The following is a 21,719-nucleotide window of genomic DNA, read 5'->3' on the forward strand; positions in this document are numbered from 1 at the left end:
CCCTGGCCTAAAAGTGTTTTTTTGATCATTTTTGAAATTTTGAAAAAAAAATGTGTGAAATATGTTACTATTAAAGTGGAGTGCGTACTTGTGAAAGGCACAGTAACTATTTTATTGTTGGGACATGACAATAAAATTTTAATTAATGGATAACCAGAAGGGGGAAAATATAACTGGACAAAAGGAAAACTTTTTTGGGCATATTTGGGTTGTGACAAGAGTCGTGGCAGATTTTTGGAACGTTTCCCAGCGCGACATGGCCCAAAAGTGTTTTTTGATTATTTTTGAAATTTTGAAAAAATGCGTAAGCTCTTTACAAAAAATTCAAAAATGGACTCCCCCAAAAGAACGCTTTTTTGGCATATTTGGGCTGTGCCACGAGTCCTGAAGGGTTTTTGGAATGTTTCCTGGCACTCCCTGGCCCAAAAGTGTTTTTTGACTGTTTTTGAAATTTTGAAAACATGCGGAACCCCCCTCCCCCAGCCCTTACAAAAAAAGTCAAAAATTGACTCCCCCCAAAAGAGCACTTTTTAGGCATATTTGTGCTGTACCAAGAGTCCTGACGGGTTTTTGGAACGTTTCCCGGCACTCCCTGGCCCAAAAGTATTTTTAGACCGTTTTTGAAATTTTTAAGAAATGCGTAAGCACAAAAACAGAACACAAAAACAAAAAGTCAAAATTTGACTCCCCTCAAAATAACACTTTTTTTGGCATATTTGGGCTGTGCCAAGAGTCCTGACGGGTTTTTGAAACGTTTCCCGGCGCTCCCTGGCCCAAATAGTATTTTTTGACCGTTTTTGAAATTTTGAAGAAATGCGTAAGCACAAAAACAAAAATTCAAAATTTGACTCCCCCCAAAATAACACTTTTTTTGGCATATTTGGGCTGTGCCAAGAGTCCTGACGGATTTTTGGAACATTTCCCGGCGCTCCCTGGCCCAAGTGTTTTTTGACCGTTTTTTAAATTTTGAAAAAATGCGTACATGCCGGACCTTACAAAAAAAATTTGACTATCCCCAATAGTTTTTTTTTTTTTTTTTTTTTTTGCATATTTGGGCTTTGCCACGAATCCTGGTGGGTTTTTGGAAAGTTTCCCAGCGATCCTTGCCCTATACATGTTTTTTGAACATTTTTGAAATATTGGTGAAAAAATGCGTGAGATATGTTACTATTTAACTCGAGCGCGTACCTCTGGAAGGCACAGTAACTATTTTATTGTTGGGACATGACAATAAAATGATAATTAATGGATAACCAGAAGGGGGGGGAAATATAACTGGGACTGAGAGCAATTTATGAAACTTCTAATTCAAAGTGAAAAAAATTGACCTAGTTCCATTGCGCTCAAAATGAGAAAAATAAAGAAGGGGGAAAAAGGTAGGCTACAACGATGAGTAACCTCCGCCATGAAGAAAAATAAAACAATCTACAATTTTCACGAGATGCAGTAAATTGTGCTTTTATGGGTAATGTGCCCATTAAAGAGTAAAAGCAATCCGAGACGTCAAGACAAATGACAGCTTTTGAGTGCCATCTGCAATCTCTAGCATCGCAAACTCAATTATTCATAATGCATTTATGGAGTCCGCTGAGACTGCGCTGTCATTCCTGTTCAAACTAACTGGAAAAGCAACATCAAGAGACAAGCTGGAGACGTTGGCCCTGCCTCAAGCACCGAGTGTATGCTGACACCTGCTGGATATGTAGGAGGACGCACTCAGAGGGAGAAAAAAAACGATTCCTCGCCACAAACGAATTCTTTTAATGCCTGTTTGTCATGCAAGGAAACAAAAAATACATCGTTACATCTTTTCTTTGAGGCAATAATTCCATAAGACTAAGTTTAACAAAACTTTGTGGGGCAATACACAAATGACCCGGGGCAGTTGAAATATACCTACAGTCCTGCACCAAAAGTATTGGCACCCCTGCAATTCTGTCAGATAATGCTCAATTTCTCCCAGAAAATGACTGCCATTACAAAAGCTTTGGAAGTAATATCTTCATTTATTTTGCTTGCAATGAAAAAACACAAAAGAGAATGAAAAAAATGAAATCATTATCATTTTACAGAAAACTCCAAAAATGGGCCGGACAAAAGTATTGGCACCCTCAGCCTAATACTTGGTAGCACAATCTTTAGACAAAATAATTGCGAACAACCACTTCCCGTATCTATCAATGAGATTCTTACAAGGCTCTGCTGGAATTTTACACCATTCTTCTTTGGCCAACTGCTCCAGGTCTCAGATTTGAACGGTGCCTTCTCCAAACTGCCAATTTCAGATCTCTCCGCAGGTGTTCTATGGGATTCAGGTCTGGGCTCATTGCTGGCCACTTTAGAAGTCTCCAGTGCTTTCTCTCAAACTATTTTCTAGTGCTTTTTGAAGTGTGTTTTGGGTCATTGTCCTGCTGTAAAACCCATGACCTCTGACGGAGACCCAGCTTTCTCACACTGGGCCCTACATTATGCTGCAAAACTTGTTGGTAGTTTTCAGACTTCATAATGCCACAAAGCAACCCCAAAACATCAGGGAACCTTCGCCATGTTTGACTGTGGGGACCGTGTTTTGTTTGAAGGTCTCTTTTTTTCTCCCTGTAAACTCTATGTTGATGCCTTTTTCCCCAAAAAGCTCTTCTTTTGTCTCATCTGACCGGAGAGCATACTTCCAAAACCTTTTTGGCTTTCTCAGGTAGGTTTTGGCAAACTCCAGCTTGGCTTTTTGATGTCTCTGGGTTAGTAGTGGGGTCTTCCTGGGTATCCTACCATAGAGTCCCTTTTCATTCAGACACCGACCGATAGTACGGGTTGACACTGTTGTCCTCTCGGACTGCAGGACAGCTTGAACTTGTTTTGATGTTAGTTGAGGTTCTTTAACCACCATCCGCACAATCTTTCGTTTAAATCTTTAGTCAATTTTTCTTTTCCGTCCACATCTAGGGAGGTTAGCCACAGTGCAGTGGGTTTTACATTCATTGATGACACTGCGCACGGTACACACAGGAACATTCAGGTCTTTGGAGATGGACTTGTAGCCTTGAGATTGCTCATGATTCCTCACAATTTTGCTTATCAAGTCCTCAGACAGTTCTTTGGTCGTCTTTCTTTTGTCCATATTCAATTTGGTACAAACAAGGGCACAGGGCAGAGGTTGAGTCAACTTTAATCCATATTACCTGGCTGCACGTGTGATTTAGTTATAGCCACCACCTGTTATGTGCCACAGTTAAGTAACAGGTGCTGTTAATAACACAAATTAGAAGCATAGAGAAGCAACACAAGATTTTTCAAAGGGTGCCAATACTTTTTTGCCCATTTTTTGAGTTTTGTGTAAAATGATAATTTTTTCCCCCCCATTCTTTTTTCATTGCAAGCAAAATAAATGAAGTCATTACAACCAAAGCATTTGTAATTGCAATCATTTTCTGTGAGAAATTGAGCATTATCTGACAGATTTGCAGGGTTGCCAATACCTTTGGCCAGCAGTGTATACAAGTTTTAATTTCTAGCTTTTTGTTAGGTTTATCAAGCCAAACATTGGCAAGAAACACAGACAGGGAGGCATAATTGGTCTTTCTGGAGAGAAGCTGTCAGCAGATGTTTAGCTCAAAATGCTCAGCTAACTCTGAACACTGCCATTCGCCGCTTCTGCTTTATTCAATAAGTGCAGGAGCAAATTAACATACAATACATTCACATGTGATTGGGCAGTTCTACAGCATACTCTCATTAACATTTACAAGACTGTAAGACTGTAATAATAATTCATCAACTCAGACTTCCAGCCACTGTCTAATCATAGAGTGGTCACACACAGTCAATTCAAAAGTACCGTACAAGAACTGTGCCGCATACGAAGATCATTGGAGCAGTTTCATGTGACATTACTATGTATAAAAATATAAAATCAGAACAATGTAAATAAAGTATAAAATGAGTTAACATACTGTACAATTTCCCTAACACTTTTGAATCGCTTTGCATACGTGTATAGTATTCCCGATGCATGTAGTCACCAAGTGCTTCATGTAGTCACGAAATAGTAGTAGTTGTAGTTTAAAAGGTAAATAAAAAATTATTACATTCCATTTTGGGGTTGCTTTGCAATGTTTAGTTTTGTTTCAGCCAAATATTGAAGTTTATTCAACGTTTAGTTATAGTGTTTCAACCATGAAATGACACATCATCAACATTTATTTGTTAATGTTTTTCAACCATTAGCTGACACAAAATCAACGCAAAGCACCCCATATATAAAATTACATAGCTTTATGATGTGACCCATGGATTAAAATGAAAAAAAATCCTTTGACTAAAAATTCTTTTAGCATTATCGAGTTTGGGGGGGGGGGGGGGGTTGGGCGGGGCAATATATTACCGAGGTACTTAGACACCAAGACGTAACGATTGTATTGCGGAATGGCCTCGCCTTTAAACGGCAAAAACGAAAGGCAAAGACGCAAACTTTTGATTCCGACCGCCAAAGCAGAACGATGTGATTGCGGGGATTGCTCCGCAACCATGTGAATGGAACGCTCTCGCGGCGATGACGACACATCACTTTTGGCATGCGCAGTTGCTGCCCCTAAACATTCAAAACAGCAAACATGGTTGAACGTCAGCTTTCATTTACTGTTTTTATAATATTTTCAATTTAAATATATTTCATATTTGCATTTTTGTGACTTTTTCAAGCACAAAAAAAAAAACGTGTGGAGGCCATTGCTTCGAGCAGGCAGGTACAGTGGGGCAAATACGTATTAAGTCAACCACCAATTGTGCAAGTTCTACTTGAAAAGATTAGAGAGGCCAGTAATTGTCAACATGGGTAAACCTCAACCATGAGAGACAGAATGTGAAAAAAAAAAAAAAAAAAAACAGAAAATCACATTGTTTGATTTTTTTAAAGAATTTATTTCCAAATTAGAGTGGAAAATAAGTATTTGGTCACCTACAAACATGCAAGATTTCTGGCTGCCAAAGAGGTCTAACTTCTAATGAGGTCTAACAAGGCTCCACTCGTTACCTGTATTAATAACACCTGTTTTAACTCATTATCGGTATAAAAGACACCTGTCCACAACTCAGTCAGTCACACTCCAAACTCCACTATGGCCAAGAGCAAAGAGCAAAGAGCTGTCGAAGGTCGCCAGAGACAAAATTGTAGACCTGCACCAGGCTGGGAAGACTGAATCTGCAATAGACCCTACTCACCAACGTCACAGAATGACGTGTCGCCATATTGTCCATCATTGTTTATCCGTATTCTCAATGGTTTCAATTTGTCGTGCAATTTAAAGTGCAATTCATGGAAGCCCCGGTTCTTTCAGACGCTGTAAACTCATTAAATGCGTTGCATAAAAGGCGTTATATGGAAAAGCTTCACTGTATCCATTCGCCAGATCCATATTTGATGCCTAAATTGGTATTTTTCGACCTGCTGTCTTCGCCCTCTCTGCCTGACATCTGCTACCCTGATATCTACAACTATCTTGTCCACACAAAATCAGCCTATTCTCACGAAAGTTTGAAAAACTTTAAGAGCAGCACTCTAAGCAACATTACCCCGTGTGACCCTTTACTTCCAATTTTCTAAAATGGCGACAATCAATAAAAAAAAAAAGTTGACTGCGATGGCCGACGCTTCAAGGATAGGTGGATATTGGACTATTTCTTCAATAAAACACGCAACAACTGTGTCTGCCTCATTCGATACGCAGCGAGAAATTATAGCAACTTGAAGCTAGTTTAATTTCACAGCAGCAGTATTTTGCAAGAGCCCGAGTGTCGAAAGAGGACGCCACAAAGATGAGACTGTTGAAATTATGAATTAAAAAAAATAATAACGCAAATGTGACACACAGAAGGGCTTGCTAAAATTTGTTTAAATATATTGTTCTATGTAAATCAGCCAAGGTAGCCCCCCGCATTTTTACCACACCAAATCTGGCCCCCTTTGCAAAAGGTTTGGACACACCTGTTTAACTGATGATCCGTAGACGAGGCCAGCTTCTTTCACTTGGTACCAGCTAAATATTATTCAAAATGTAATGATGGTGGAAGAAATAAGCATCTTGAATTTGAAACTGTATGTTGTCTGCGATTAGCCTCGCAATGATCTTAATTGTGGTTGTCAGCCCAAAACCCTCTAAATATATATTAAATGCATCTTACCAGATATAAAATGACTACTACATAATCTGTGGTAATCGTTTGGAGCCCAGTTTTCTCGTCAAATTGCAGCAGTCCATCTCGCTCTCCTCTCCGGGTCTCTCGGAATACGGTAGAACTTCAAGTCTCTCCGTCTATCTTCTCTGTTATTGCAACCAACCGCCACACACGCCTTCACCATTTTGATTATTAATGTTAACGAGCAGAAAAACACGCCATAATAGGAGGAATTTACGTAGTGGTAATGTATCAACACGACGAGTTGACGGACAATATGGCGCGGAGGCGTGGTTGTGACGTCATGTGAGTAGGGTCTATAGGTAAAACGCTTGGTGTAAATTATTAGAAAATGGAAGACATACAAGACCACTGATAATCTCCCTCAATCTGGGGCTCCATGCAAGATCTCACCCCGTGGCGTCAAAATGAGAACAAGAACGGTGAGCAAAAATCCCAGAACCACACGGGGAGGACCTAGTGAATGACCGACAGAGAGCTGGGACCACAGTAACAAAGGCTACTATCAGTAACACAATGCGCCGCCAGGGACTCAAATGCTGCACTGCCAGATGTGTCCCCCTGCTGAAGGAAGTACACGTCCAAGCCCGTCTGCGGTTCGCTAGAGAGCATTTGGATGATCCAGAAGAGGACTGGGAGAATGTGTTATGGTCAGATGAAACCAAAATAGAACTTTTTGGTAGAGAAACAGGTTCTCGTGTTTGAAGGAGAAAGAATACTGAATTGCATCCGAAGAACACCATACCCACTGTGAAGCATGGAGGTGGAAACATCGTGCTTTGGGGCTGTTTTTCTGCAAAGGGAACAGGACGACTGATCTGTCTAAAGGAGAGAGAAAGATTTTGAGTGAAAATCTCCTTCCATCAGCAAGGGTATGGAAGATGAGACGTGTCTGGGTCTTTCAGCATGACAATGATCCCAAACAAACAGCCAGGGCAACAAAAGAGTGGCTTCGTAAGAAGCATTTCAAGGCCCTGGAGTGGACTAGCCAGTCTCCAGATCTCAACCCCATAGAGAATCTGTGGAGGGAGTTGAAAGTCCGTGTTGCCCAACGACAGCCCCAAAACATCACTGCGCTGGAGGAGATCTGCATGGACGAATGGGCCAAAATACCAGCAACAGTGTATGAAAAGCTTGTGAAGAGTTACAGAAAACGTTTGGCCACCGTTATTGCCAACAAAGGGCACATAACAAAGTATTGAGATGAACTTTTGGTTTTGACCAAATACTTGTTTTCCACCATGATTTGCAAATAAATTCTTTAAAAATCAAACAATGCGATTTTTTTTTCCACATTGTCCCTCATGGTTGAGGTTTACCCATGTTGACAATTACAGGCCTCTCTAATATTTTCAAGTGGGAGAACTTGCACAATCAGTGGTTGACTAAATACTTATTTGCCCCACTGTATGTTGTCTTCCGGGCTGAGGATGTTGTCGTCAAGGAAGTGCATCATTGGCTGTCGCCTTGTAAAACTGCATTGCCCCCTAGGGCCTGGCATGAAGACTACATCGTTTTCACGCGGAATTGCGACATTGTTCAAATGGAAAAGGAAATAAGAGGGAACCATGTAAATATAAACATGAAATGTGTCGTATTCTCAGAGTGTCACCATATAAGCAGCCCCCTAATCATAGGCCTTTATTTCCTCATGCACTACCACCCACAAGCACCCCGTGCTGACAGATTACCATCACTACGACGGAGAACTTTAATCGATGTGACCCAGTACCAAAAGAAAACAAATCCAGCAGAACTTTGCATTCTTGCTGGTACAGAAACCAGCATATGATGGAATTCTTAGCAGGGTATTGTGTGGCACATGCATATGGTGGAAAACATAGACAAGACTGGAAAATCAGTTTCTGCTCTTGCACCCCTCTTTAAAATATACTGTTGTATTTTAAGCCAAAAGAACTGTTGTGTTTGATAGAATATGTCTATATGCTGCCATAGCAGATTCATGGCGCATTAAGCCCTCGAACTATTTTTAATTTGTCCATTTTACCCTGGAAACCCCCGTTTAGACGTCGTGCAACTGCTTTTGTTTCAACCCAGACATAAAAAGCTCAGCAATTATATTTATTATACGAAATGTCTGTCATTTTTAGCTTAGAATCATTAATTGATGTCTAATATTTGGTTTAAAAAAATAACTAATTTAGAGAATTATTCACTTGCATATTTTAAACTTTTAAACAAATTATATGACAATAAAAAAAAGGTCACCGATATCTACCTCATAATTATCACTTAATTGTATTTTTTTTTGTTACTGTCGCATTTTCTCTGATATGTTAGATGATAAATAATCAATCCAAACAAAGAAATACTGAAAAAAAAAAAAAAAAAAAAAAAACGTTTAAAAGTGTAAATATATGAAAAAGAACATCTCGACCACTCCTTGATGTCTGCAATTTCTGCATCGCGATCCTTGTTATATTACCTTGTTTCACCTATAAAATCCCCCCAAAAAATCCAGCAGTGGCCTTTCACAGTTGTATCTTGACACTCAGTGATACATGCTAAATTGAGTTTTTGGATCAAAACAAGGTAAGTACGCGATAATATCTCGTTAAAATCGTGGCGTCTTTAATTCTGCTCTCGCCTCCAGTTAGGGTTTTGCTGTTTAAAATTTGTTTTGTTTTTTAAAAATACCCTCCTGTTCAAAAATGTTCTTCCCTTAGAAAATAGAGATTTTAAGCTTTCCAGTGATGTATTGGACTATTTTGAAATTTGGTCATATTGGGGGTCTCAGAGCAGAACTTCAAGTCACCTGAGTGTTTTCCGCCATATACATGATGACACTGGGTTGTTCATCCTTGGCAGCGTCCTGCATATTCCTGACTTCTGGTGTGGAAGACGGCGTGACATAAATCAGGGAAACAACTACCCTATGAGGCAAAAGGCTTAAATTCCTCAACCACAAGGTGTGGAACACAATTCAAGAGTTCACATATCAACATGATATAACGTATGATCCGACTCTGGGTTGCTATTCCCAAATAGAACCAGAAATCTCTGGCAGTCCGTTGAACTGCATTCAACATGTAGTAATGCAGATGACGACACACAACTTTAGATGAAGTGAAACAAAACGAGCATCATAAACTTTCAGGGTTTATAAGGAGAACATTCTCCCCCCGGATAAATAATTGGTTGATGTGGCGAGTACGAACCTTGCCGTACACTTTGCATTCCTTTTCCTGACTCGCTTTTGGATCCTTGGGCGTCTCTGATATCTCGTCATTACCTCTCCACTTGGCAAAGTGAGCAGACGAGTGCTTTGAAGAGTCCTTCGGGTTCAAAAGTGGATGCTGGCTTCTTTCTCCCTGGACGTGATGCTTTGTTGCTGCACCTTCACTGCAGGAGTTGTCCTGAAGCTTCAGCTTCTCAAAGAGCTGCACAAATATTGAGTTGCATTACACCATACTGACGAGTAAATTTGGACAATGTAACAATTACCCTTGAAATGGTGAGCGCTTTCTCATGGTACAAAGCCTTTCCGAGAAGAGGCTCTCGGTATGTTTCATCGACGTCAACCATGGCCTGACAATGAGCAGCAATCAGCAAACATCTTGAATTTCAATTAAAATCAAGTCCGAGTGCTCACCAAATTCCAGAACTTGTCAAAAGCCACGACGAAGCCGGAGCACACACCCCGCAGACCTTTGAAGGTCCTGATGTGAACTTTGACTCTTATTCGCTGCTCAACACATCTGTGCAGCTCGCCCAAAGGGCTGCCTTGGCATACTGCGCAGAAAAACATCTCAGGTTAGTTTAAGCAAGATCATTTGGAGCGATATGTGCAAGAGTGTAGGTTTGCATAGGGACAGTAGGGACATAACACTAACACTTTTCAGGATGCTGAAATTGTCCCCACCAACTTTTAAGCAAACTTATTTGCATTTTATAACGGCTTCAGTTATATAGGTCATTTAGATTGTCTTCCCATATGTTTTAAGGATAGAACTGACCCAACCATTATTAAGTGAACTACAGTACTTCCATTATGTTCAGACTTATATTGACACCTTTTCACTTGCTGAATGTGCCAGTCCATTTTTCCCCCTCAAACGCACATTTGATTGGCTGATGACTTGACCCCCCACCCCACACACACACGCATTCACAGCCGGATAGAAATACAACATGCCGCCTCCTCCACCCCCTTCGAAGACAAGGGATATTTTTTTTCCGCCAGCAGCAACCACAGTAGGTAATGTAAAAAGACGTCAATGTTGTGGAGATGGGGAACACACCACTAATTTTGCTCTTGAAAGTCCGACCTCCATCAGAATTTCTCGAACTCGAGGAGGAAACTGTGTTGAGAAATATCCACTTGCGTGTTTTCTACTGTTAGCGTTAATGAAACTGTAAGAAATGTAGTGAAATAAGGATCACCCCCTTGTAGATAGTTAATTGATGATTAACAAGTTTGTATTTCTTGTGTATGTTAATATAATTTGTGTTTAAATATTGCCATTTAAATTTGCTAATAAAATCCAGATATTTATTCTGGAAGTTTTCAAAATGTTTCTTTAGTACTTTTTGAAAACCAAGGTTTGAATTGAACAGTGTATCACCTGAACCAATACACATGAAAGTTAGTATAAGTCAACACAGATTTATTTTTTATTGATCATTTAGCCTATGAATTAATTAGGTTCATAAAGAGGAAGTCGGCGTGATGTCACGATGACTTCACCTCGCTTAGCAACGTGTCGCCATTTTGCGAAGGGGGCACGCACAGCTAAACATCACGAGGCACTGCCGACAGACGTGAGGAGGCGATACAATTTAAAATTACCGTTTATTGGCTTGCAAATATGCCCATACAAAGTCGCAGTTGATAGCTGGATGAACAATCCAAAGGAATGGCCTGCTGTGGAGTTGGGAAACATCTACAACTACCTCATAAAGTCACCCAGTAAGTTGACCTTTATCAATTACATGGAATATGTACTATGTGGAACTAAGAAAACTGGTAGTATATACAGAGTGATTATTTCTGCTGTAACCGGTAATTCGCCTCCAAGCGTTATTTAGCCGTGAACACGTCACGGCTAAATAACCAATTCCCACCAGGCCAATAATATACCGATTGACTAATCAGAGCAGTTCACGGCAAAAGAAAAATAACGCTTTGCGAGTTGCCGGTTACGGTAATAATAACCACTGCCTAGTCTACAGTATTGAATCCTAGCAGCTAATTGGGGCAACAAAAAAAAAACGATTACAAATGCGGCTCCGAACTCTTCCCTGTGTGAAAACACGCAGCACAGCAAGTTTTAGTCATTCCGATGGAAAAAAGACCGCAAATAAGACGAAAGTTCAACGCGTTTGCACGACAGCAACTGCTTGTTACTCGTCTTTTGCCCCGTTTTCAATATGGCGACTCTTTGTTGTGGCTGGTGACGTCATTAATGCCCAGATGTCCGACTGCCTCTATTGCTGAGAAATGTAGCCCTGACCCCCGTTCACCCATTCTGTTTGGTTTAATAAATTTCCCGTCCCCAGCAAAAAGTGTGCATGCAGGTTATGCCGTTATATCGTCCTAGCCAGTGACGTGCGGTCAGGGGAGGCAGGTGAGGCAGAGCCTCACCTGTCATCAAGACAAAAAAATAATTATAGCATCAAATTTATATTAATATTCATCCATTGCTCTTTATGTATGACTCATTTCAAACATTTTTTATAGTCAAAATCGCTGAATTCGCCTATTTCCTGTTCAAATAAAGAAATGAAACGAGAGGTGCGGCAGCAACGAGTAAAGCCTCACCTCTGATTGCGCAATCCATAACAAACTGGGTTGATACATGGAATTGGAGCGTGCTGGTTGCCGTACATCTGCATGTCGCCATTATAAAGTTTCCAGATACGTTTATTTGACCTGATTTTCCACAGTCTGGCTAATGTCTTTATCCCTTAAAGTTTAATGTTTGTTAGCGACATATTTAGTTTTGCTGATGGGAAATAAAACCGCAGTGAAAAGGCACACGTTGCGGCAAATAGTACTCTGCCGCACTGCAAGGGGGCATACGTGAAACTGGACTTTCAGTTAAAAGTGGACGCGGTTAACACAACACCGGAGCTAAAAGGTTTGCTTAAAACTACGGGACAGAAGATAACTCGCACTTTTCAAATGGACTGGTACACCCGAAAAGACTGGCTATGTGGCTGTCCTTCGAAAAATCGCCTTTGCTGCTTTCCCTGCCTTTTCTTCTCAACTTGTGCCAATGTCTGGACTAACACGAGATATTGTGACATTAAAAAACTACCACGAAGCCTCAGCAAACATGAGAGCTCGACCACTCACATTCAAAGCCTGATTGCTTTAAAAACTTTTGGAAGCTCAAGGATCGATTTGGCTTTGACGAACAGCGGAAGCTCAACGGTAGCATCCTCAATGCTAAGGTAAAGGACAACCGAAAGAGTTTGAAAGACCTCATTAATGCAACCTGCATCCTAGCTAAACAGGAGTTAACATTTCGTGGTAACGATGAGCGTGTAAGCTCTTCTAAACGTGGCATATATGTAGAACGATTACATGGTTTTGCTGAGAAAGATGAAAGGTTAGCTAGACATTTGGACACATCCACTGTGTTTTCTGGCTTGTCAAATAGAACACAGAACGATCTAATTGAAGCAATCCTCTCCATTGAGGCGGAGAGATTTTTTTTTTTTTTTTTTTTTTTGTTGGAAACTTTGTTTATTGGTCACATAAGTCATAACATAAGTAACAAGATGTGAGCATTTTTTCCTTTTCCACCATATCAAAAGAACACAAAAAAAAACAAAAACAAAAATAAAAATAAAAAAATAAAAAATAAAAAAAACCTCGACCCACCCAAAACCCAAGGCACATATCTCAAAAAAATAAAAATAAAAAAAACTATGATTATTTTCCCATTAAAAGGGGAAAAAGGCACAGCTCAAGAAAAACTAATATTCCCAAAATATTTAGGGCAAAGTTCAAACATCCACACAAAGATGACATTCTGCGCTTTTAACATATACCAAAAAAGGGTTCCAGACGTCCTCAAAGGACTCAGCCGATCCACTGAGTGTCAGTCTAATTTTTTCCAATTTGAGAAAATATAACATCTCCTTGAGCCAGTAGGCTTGCGTAGGTGGGACTGAAGACTTCCATCTTAACAAAATTAGCCTCCTAGCCAGCAAGGTTGAAAATGCTATAAAGTCCCCTTTCTGAGAAGGTAGAAAATGTGCTGCTGGAACCACACCGAACAGAGCAGTCAAGGCATTTGGAGCAATATCCATCCCGGTGATCTTTGATAGAACAGCAAAAATACCAGACCAATATGTGAGATTTTTTAAAGTAAAGGAAAATAAGGAGGACTTTTACAAAAAGGGCGTAGGTTTGCATAAGGACGGTAGGGACATAACACTACCAACTTTTCAGGATGCTAAAATTGTCCCCACCAACTTTTAAGCAACCTTACCTTTTTTGCATGATATAATGTTCAGTTATATAGAGAATTTAGATCTTTCAATAGTTCCATATGTTGTAAGGATAGAATTGACCCTACCATTATTAAGTGAATTATTTTCATTATGTTTCTGTTTGCTAATAAAAACCAGACATTTATTCAGGAAGTTTTCAAAATGTTTTAGTATTTTTTGAAAACAAAGGTTTGAATCGAACAGTGTATCATCTGAACCAATGCACGTAAAAGTTATTATCAGAAGATAAGGATTTATTTTGCATTGATCATTTTGCCTATTAATTAATTAGGTTCATATACATGAGAAATGTGGCCCTTTGTCCCCTTCATCCAATCTGTTTGGTCTAATTAATGTCCCGTCTCCAGCAAAAAGTGTACCTACATGCAGTTTATGCTGTTATATCGTCCCTACGAATGTTGAGACCAAACCTATGCCCTTCCAAAGTAACGCCGGTTTTTGTGGTGAAGGACAGGCACAAGACCACAAACAGTTTTCATTTCAATCTTATAAAAAAAAAAAAAAAATTTAAAGAGCTTAGACCAAGAAAAATACAATAGAATATTTAAAAACTAAATTTTGGCCTTAAATAAAATATTCTTTGTTTTCTTTTCACATTTTTTGTTTAGCAATCTGTAATAAATTGATTAAAGTATCAGAATTAAAAGTTTAAAAAAAAAAACTGAATATTTCACTAAAGGTCAGAATTGAATTCTGTGGTTTTGTACACCACTCTTTACTCTCATTTATGTTGCATGAATTATAGAATTGCGACGACCAACACATTGAGGGTGTAGAGTAAATGCATGTTATTTTCTTACTTTTACGTATCGATAATATGTACCGTGTGTGCGTGTTTTGTGAAGAATGCTGATGAGATATGAAATAACCAGTAGCCTGCCTCACCAACCATGAACCTCACTGCACGTCACTGCCCTACCAATATTGAGAACAAACATACGCCCTTGGATATGTGTGAACCTACCTGTCATCCTAGTCAGAACATTTTTTATGGGCTTGTGTCGCCGTCGCTGTGGTGTGGGATTGCTGCTTCCTCCCTCGTCTCCTTCATCCGCCAACTTCTTGTTCACCATCAGCTTCTTGAGCCTTTCGATGCGCTCTGGATCTGCGACCCCTTTCATGGCTTCCCGACGCTTTTTCTCCACATTCTCCGGCTTGGCTCTACCCCGGCCCCCCTTTATGAAGCCTTCGTATTCGGCGACGTTGTTAAAACATTTAATGTTTGGAAAAGGGAGCGGAACCACGGGCGCGTATAGTGCCAAACGTGGGTCGAACTTTTCAGAACATACGTCTAATTTAGAAGCCTCGTCATCTTGTGATACTGCCGAAACACTTGAGCTGGAAGTGGAGCCTTTTTTATTTTTATCTGGGTTTTTATTTCTATCTGAGTTGTCAGGTTTCTTATCCCTCTCTTTCTCCTCCATGTTTGTTTGAAACAACCGCAGGGAGGTGATACACATCGCAAAGCATCATGGGATGTTTGTGAACTGTCTCACTTTTCGAGGCGTTCACTTTAGAACATTTAGAGACCACTGACTGCCGAGTGTACTTTAACTTTCTTAAATTTAATTCTTATATTATAATTTTTAAAAAAAAATTATAGCAATACCTTAAAAATTAAATGAGTAAAAAAAATATATAACACTTATACAAATTTGACCTTTCTATGAGCGCTTGCCAAATAGACGATCTTTGCTAATGTTGGTCTCCTACAGTAACGCTCTGTCACATATAATAGTTTAGTTTAAACAAACATGTGTATCATCAATTGCCAAAAATCAAGTAATTATTTGGTTTTATTATTTTTTTAATATATCGCTAAAAACGGTTGAAGCGAATGAAGTAGACCGGAACCTCGAATTGTTACGTCCGTGTTTCTAGTAGGGCTGTACACACGGGCGGATCATTCATCCTTCACTTGGTCAGAAAGATTTTCATCGTTTTTGCTCTGGTAAATTTGGTAGATTAAAAAAAAATAGACTAATACTGTTTTTTCTTTTTTTTCAAGAAAATTACAATTCTTATCTTTTTTGCACTGTCCTTTGGTTAGAATGAATACAAATGATTATCTCTTTTCATTACGTTTGTTTTCAACATGCTGCGGGCTTTTGGATGAATTAAAAAACAATAACAGTATGACATTTATATATTTACCTTAAATAACAAAATGCAACAAAACAATGTTTCTTTTCTTTCTTTGGAAAAAATTGCCTCTGGTTAAATCAGAATTAACGTGGTTACGACATGTTACACTAATTTTGTTGCAGGAATACGCTGATGCAGATTGTTAATGCTTGCCGACTTTGCAAAAAAGTGAAGTCTTGCATTGTCAGACCGTTAGCCTGTTTGGTTACTTCCACCAATGCAATGGCCAAGAGCAAGTTTGAATATGTGCGTAACTTTGAAGTAGATGACACCTGTCTGAAGAACTGCTACATTGTCGTGAGGTTGGATGGACGCAATTTCCACAAGTAAGTCTTCTTTTCAGTTGCTGAACTCCTGTTATCATTTTGTGGAAAAGACACTGAATTAGCAGCGGGACAATACTTCCCAAAAATTACTGTCTATCAAAATATACGATTGGAACGGCCACTTAAAATGATTTACAACTACAAGATAGCACAAATTTTGAAAATTGATTGAGAAAATGAAGTGTTTTCATCTGAATGGTGCTAAAAACCATATGTAATGGTGGTGTTATTGTTTTTAGATTTGCAGAGCAGCACAAGTTCATCAAGCCCAATGACAACAGGGCCCTGAACCTGATGACACGTAGCGCCCGCTCGGTCATGGAGGAGCTCGAGGATATTATTATTGCCTATGGGCAAAGTGATGAGTTCAGTTTTGTTTTCAAGAGGTCCTCCACCTGGTTCAAGAGGAGAGCCAGGTGCCTGTGCATATAATCATACTCGTCATTTCGTTGTTGTTTTCTATCTGACTTTTTTTTCCTGGCAGCAAACTGATGACCCACGTGGCATCACAATTCTCGTCCTCTTATGTCTTTTACTGGAAAGAGTTTTTTGGAGAGCAGCCTCTCCTCTACCCACCGGGTTTTGATGGACGTGTTGTACTTTATCCTACCAACCGCAACCTGAAAGATTATCTGAGCTGGAGGCAAGCAGACTGTAAGTATTTATTGAATAACTTTTATTACACCAATGTGAAAATAATGACTGAACTGTATGCCTCTTTTTGTTGCCTCTTCCAGGTCACATTAACAATTTGTATAACACAGTATTTTGGACCCTAGTACAAAAAGGAGGAGTAACGACGGTTCAAGCAGAAGATCGCTTAAAGGTGACTATTAGTCCCTGAGGTTTAGTTCAAATATGTTTTAATCAGTATGAAGAATACACAGAATCATAGGATTCATGACAAAGGTTATTCTGTCTTACTAGACAATGCTACTCAATAGTTAACTCAGCATTAAAATATTTGAATGAAAAATATATTTAGGTCATAAATATACCTATGAATTACAGTGGGGCAAATAAGTATTTAGTCAACCACCAATTGTGCAAGTTCCCCTACTTGAAAAGATTAGAGAGGCCTGTAATTGTCAACGTGGGTAAACCTTAACCACGAGAGACATAATGTGGAGAGAAAAAACAGAAAATCACATTGTTTGATTTTTAAAGAATTTATTTCCAAATTAGAGTGGAAAATAAGTATTTGGTCACCTACAGACCAGCAAGATTTATGGCTGTCAAAGAGGTCTAACTTCTTCTAACGAGGCTCCACTCGTTACCTGTATTAATGTCACCTGTTTTAACTCATTATCAGTACAAAGGACACCTGTCCACAACCTCAGTCAGTCACACACCAAACTCCACTATGGCCAAGAGCAAAGAGCTGTCGAAGGACACCAGAGAAAAAAATTGTAGACCTGCACCAGGCTGGGAAGACTGAATCTGCAATAGGTAAAACACTTGGTGTAAAGAAATCAACTGTGGGAGCAATTATTAGAAAATGGAAGACATACAAGACCACTGATAATCTCCCTCGATCTGGGGTTCCATGCAAGATCTCACCACGTGGCGTCAAAATGATATCAAGAACGGTGAGCAAAAATCCCAGAACCACACGGGGGGGACCTAGTGAATGACCTACAGAGAGCTGGGACCACAGTAACAAAGGCTACTATCAGTAACACAATGCGCGGCCAGGGACTCAAATGCTGCACTGCCAGATGTGTCCCCCTGCTGAAGAAAGTACACGTCCAAGCCCGTCTGCGGTTCGCTGGAGATTATTTGGATGATCCAGAAGAGGACTGGGAAAATGTGTTATGGTCAGATGAAACCAAAATAGAACTTTTTGGTAGAAACACAGGTTCTCGTGTTTGGAGGAGAAAGAATATTCAATTGCATTCGAAGAACACCATACCCACTGTTAAACATGGGGGTGGAAACATCCTGCTTTGGGGCTGTTTTTCAGTGAAGGGACCCTGACGACTGATCTGTGTAAAGGAAAGAATGAATGCGGACTTGTATCGAGAGATTTTGAGTGAAAATCTCCTTCCATCAGCAAGGGCATTGAAGATGAGACGTGGCTGGGTCCTTCAGCATGACAATGATCCAAAAACACACAGTCAGGGCAACAAAGGAGTGGCTTCGTAAGAAGCATTTCAAGGTCGTGGAGTGGCCTAGCCAGTCTCCAGATCTCAAGCCCATAGAAAATCTGTGGAGGGAGTTGAAAGTCTGTGTTGCCCAATGACAGCCCCTAAAACATCACTGCTCTAGAAAAGATCTGCATGGAGGAATGGGCCAAAATACTAGCAACAGTGTGTGAAAAGCTTGTGAAGAGTTACAGAAAACGCTTGGCCTCAGTTATTGCCAACAAAGGGTACATAACAAAGTATTGAGATGAACTTTCGGTTTTGACCAAATACTTGTTTTCCACGATGATTTGCAAATAATGATTTAAAAATTTTAAAAAATGAGATTTTCTGGGTTTATTTTCCACATTCTGTGTCTCATGGTTGAGGTTTACCCATGTTGACAATTACAGGCCTCTCTAATATTTTCAAGTGGGAGAATTTGCACAATTATTGGTTGACTAAATACTTATTTGCCCCACTGTAAGTAATACAATACGTACCGTATTTTTCAGACTATGAGGCTCACTTAAAATCCTTTATTTTTCCTAAAAGTTGACAATGAGCTATATAAATAATCCAGTGTACCTTATGTGTATGAATTCTGGTTGTGCTTAATGACTTTGAACCTACTTTGTTAGAGCATAACTGTATTGTACTGCTTCAGTAAGGTGCTCAAGACATGTTCAAAATTTATCAAACCCATACATAAAAAAGTAAAACAAATAAGAAACACTTTAATGAATAACACAATAATTACGATGTTAAAAGAGAAAGTTCAAATGGCAAATGCAGTACCTTGATGCACCTATGTGATTTATTATCAGTTCACGTGTGCCTTATATATGAAAATAAACCCACTCGTTGATGGTGCGCCTTTTAATGTGGTGTTCTTTTTAATCTGGCAAAATATGGCAATGTGTGGAAAAGCAGTTACAAAAATTAAGCAGGCAGACAAACAAATAACAATACTTGTTGACTGTAATTGGTTTGCACACTTCTTAATGGTATGCTGTTCCTAAACATCAAATGTAAAAGTCAGAGCCACTGCATCTTCTCAATATAGAAAAGTACATGTCAAATTTCTAGATTTATTTTATGAATATAGTAAGAAAACAACCAGATGGTAAGAATAATTTCATTATAGTGCTTCTTAGTTTTAAGGATGGCCATTGGCCCATCCTGCCTTGCTAATGCTCTATATAAGTCTGCGTTTACTTTTTTCTGCCACAAGGTGGAGCTAAACTTGTTTCAAGGACTCAAAAGTTAATTACAGTTCAAGGCAACCCTAACTTGCCGTACTTCATGATGAATCACTTAGAAAAACAGAAACCACACTTAAGAGTCTGAAAGAAGGGGACAGGCTTCCACATTCCAGAAAAACTCATTACTGATGAAAATTTACAAATGTACAGTACTTATCATATTTGTGTAACTGGTGTGTATTTTATATTAAATATGATCATTTTGTACACTTCATTTACACTACTTTTTTTGACACATGGTATAACATTTCTGTTGTCAGGGGACGGTAGCTGCTGACAAAAATGAAATACTGTTCTCAGAATTTGATATCAACTACAACAACGAACCAGCTGTCTATAGGAAAGGCACCACGCTCATCTGGGAAAAGGTCAGATGACATTATGAGCATTACATCTTTGTCTTCTTCTGGCAAGTCCAACTTGCAAGCTAACTACAAAAAAAAAATATTTACTGTCGATTTAAAAATAGAAAATAATATGTCCATGTAATGATATACTTAAAGTGTAAGTGCCTTTATTTTTCATTGTAATTTTTTCCAGCAGGATGAAACTGTCACCAATAATGTACTGAATGGTAAGAAGAAAGACAAAAGCAAGAGGAGAGTGCAGGCCTACCATTCCGACATCATAGGACACGACTTTTGGGAGCAAAACTCAAATATTCTGGAAGAGGACGGCTGCTAGTCTTGTGGATAAAAAAAACGATGGCTGCGAGTGGGGAATCAATTAGGCCGGCAGTCTGGCAGAAAGCAGCAGCCTCAGGTTCTGCTGCCTATGACCGCCCATGGGCGTATATATACAAAATATAGGTAATTGAACCATCATAGTTTTGCAGAGCATTGAACTCAACTCCAGTTTCTCACTCCGTTATTAGGAGGGCTGTTTTTTTTTTTATGTGAACAATTATGTCCTCACATCTGTTCATATTAAATCATGAAAGTTTCTTAAAGGTTGCATTCTTATTTTCTATCGATGGATGTATAGAACATTACAGTATATGTTGCGTTCACACAGTGTGTTTGAAGTAGTCTCTAAAGTTCTTGGCAAGAGGTCTCAGTCTTGTCTCGCTGCCAGGACGCCATTTAGAGAAGTGAATGGATTTGTGTGCCTGCACTGTCATCAGTGCTAAGAATACCTACACACACCCTGAGTACACTCTATCCCCCTGACATGTGCTCCATGGCATATTTATCACCACACTTGTAAATGAGGCTCAGTATGAATGGTTGCTATGGAACGACTCACTGTATTTCATTCCTGTCATAGGTTCACTTACTGTATCTGCTTTATTTTTGGGTCAGATGACCAACTCTAGATACCCCCATGACTGCTTTAGATCTGTGAATGAATGTCACACCGCTTAATGCACTGGAATGCTTAAAAAAAAAACAATGCAGCTGCATTCTGGACGATTCACTTGGGCCACTGCCAAACGCAACACAGTTGGTGACCCGACTTGTGGCTTCATGGAACACATTGCATTTAACTGAACTTGTGCAGGCAAGTGGATATCTTATTTGAAGACCGTATGTGTTTACAATAAGGCCTGCTAGTTGAAACTTGTTGGGAGTATTGTGAGCTCATGTAGTGGCCGGGAATGTTCATGTCATGAACGGTGAGTTCTGAGTGAATAAGTTGTCCAGTTAGGGGAGGGAACCGATGTTTTTGGGTCACTAATGCTTATATGCATTTACATTAATTGTTAACATACTTTATTTTGGGATACAACTGTTTATTCAGTACAAGTTTGATAAATGACAAATACAATTATTTTAAAATATTTCTTTAACTATTGATTGCACAGTTACGCTTGATTTTCCTTTTTTTTTTTTTTTTTTTTTCAACTGATTTTGAATAATTTGAGGCAGTTTGTTTCTGCAACATTCACTTAATTAAAATGCGTATAAAGTTTTTTTTTTTTTTTTTTTTTTTTTTTTTAGTAATAACGGCCTCCATTTGGCTGCTGTGGAAACAATTACTTGTGGGGTGTCACTAGGTTTAAAGAACAGGGGGGCTTAGTCCCCAGGAGTTACATAGGATGTTAGTGAATGTAGCGTACAAGCACAAAACTTCACAAACGGCTAACAAAAACTGATAAATTATATATATATATATATATATATATACTCTATATATACACTCACTGGCCACTTTATTAGATACACCATGCTAGTAACGGGTTGGAC

The 21,719-nt window shown here is 39.2% G+C and overlaps 2 protein-coding genes across 5 annotated transcripts; one reads left to right on the top strand and one right to left on the bottom strand.

The window, feature by feature from the left end:
- Positions 1–1,756: 1,756 nt before the first annotated feature.
- On the bottom strand, positions 1,757–15,134 carry lsm11 (LSM11, U7 small nuclear RNA associated). Its single transcript, XM_057850315.1, has 4 exons — positions 14,639–15,134; positions 9,803–9,942; positions 9,655–9,738; positions 1,757–9,590 (listed from the first exon to the last, which is right to left on the bottom strand). The coding sequence occupies exons 1-4, from the start codon at positions 15,132–15,134 to the stop codon at positions 9,294–9,296; spliced, it is 1,017 nt and encodes a 338-aa protein (XP_057706298.1). The 3' UTR covers positions 1,757–9,293.
- A 377-nt stretch (positions 15,135–15,511) lies between these two features.
- On the top strand, positions 15,512–20,925 carry thg1l (tRNA-histidine guanylyltransferase 1-like). Of its 4 annotated transcripts, none has more exons than XM_057850607.1 (7): positions 15,512–15,625; positions 15,942–16,145; positions 16,385–16,561; positions 16,630–16,799; positions 16,883–16,971; positions 19,794–19,901; positions 20,074–20,925. In XM_057850607.1, exons 2-7 carry the CDS (start codon positions 15,952–15,954, stop codon positions 20,215–20,217), a joined length of 882 nt encoding a protein of 293 aa, XP_057706590.1. In that variant the 5' UTR covers positions 15,512–15,625; positions 15,942–15,951; the 3' UTR covers positions 20,218–20,925. The 4 variants fall into 4 exon arrangements, with proteins under 4 accessions (XP_057706590.1, XP_057706593.1, XP_057706591.1 ...); XM_057850610.1 differs by having other exon boundaries at positions 20,077–20,925; XM_057850608.1 differs by having other exon boundaries at positions 15,540–15,595.
- Positions 20,926–21,719: the final 794 nt, after the last annotated feature.

The sequence above is a fragment of the Corythoichthys intestinalis genome, chromosome 11 (assembly GCF_030265065.1).
Source record: "Corythoichthys intestinalis isolate RoL2023-P3 chromosome 11, ASM3026506v1, whole genome shotgun sequence".
Classification (NCBI taxonomy): domain Eukaryota; kingdom Metazoa; phylum Chordata; class Actinopteri; order Syngnathiformes; family Syngnathidae; genus Corythoichthys; species Corythoichthys intestinalis.

Coding starts and splice junctions, on each gene's coding strand:
- lsm11 (XM_057850315.1), bottom strand. CDS start 15,134: ATGTGTATCACCTCCCTGCGGTTGTTTCAAACAAACATGGAGGAGAAA. Junction 9,943..14,638: donor TGTTCTGACTAGGATGACAG/GTAGGTTCACAC, acceptor TTTTCTGCGCAG/TATGCCAAGGCAGCCCTTTG. Junction 9,591..9,654: donor AAGCGCTCACCATTTCAAGG/GTAATTGTTACA, acceptor ATATTTGTGCAG/CTCTTTGAGAAGCTGAAGCT.
- thg1l (XM_057850607.1), top strand. CDS start 15,952: ATGCAGATTGTTAATGCTTGCCGACTTTGCAAAAAAGTGAAGTCTTGC. Junction 16,800..16,882: donor GAGCTGGAGGCAAGCAGACT/GTAAGTATTTAT, acceptor TGCCTCTTCCAG/GTCACATTAACAATTTGTAT. Junction 16,972..19,793: donor AAGCAGAAGATCGCTTAAAG/GTGACTATTAGT, acceptor TTCTGTTGTCAG/GGGACGGTAGCTGCTGACAA.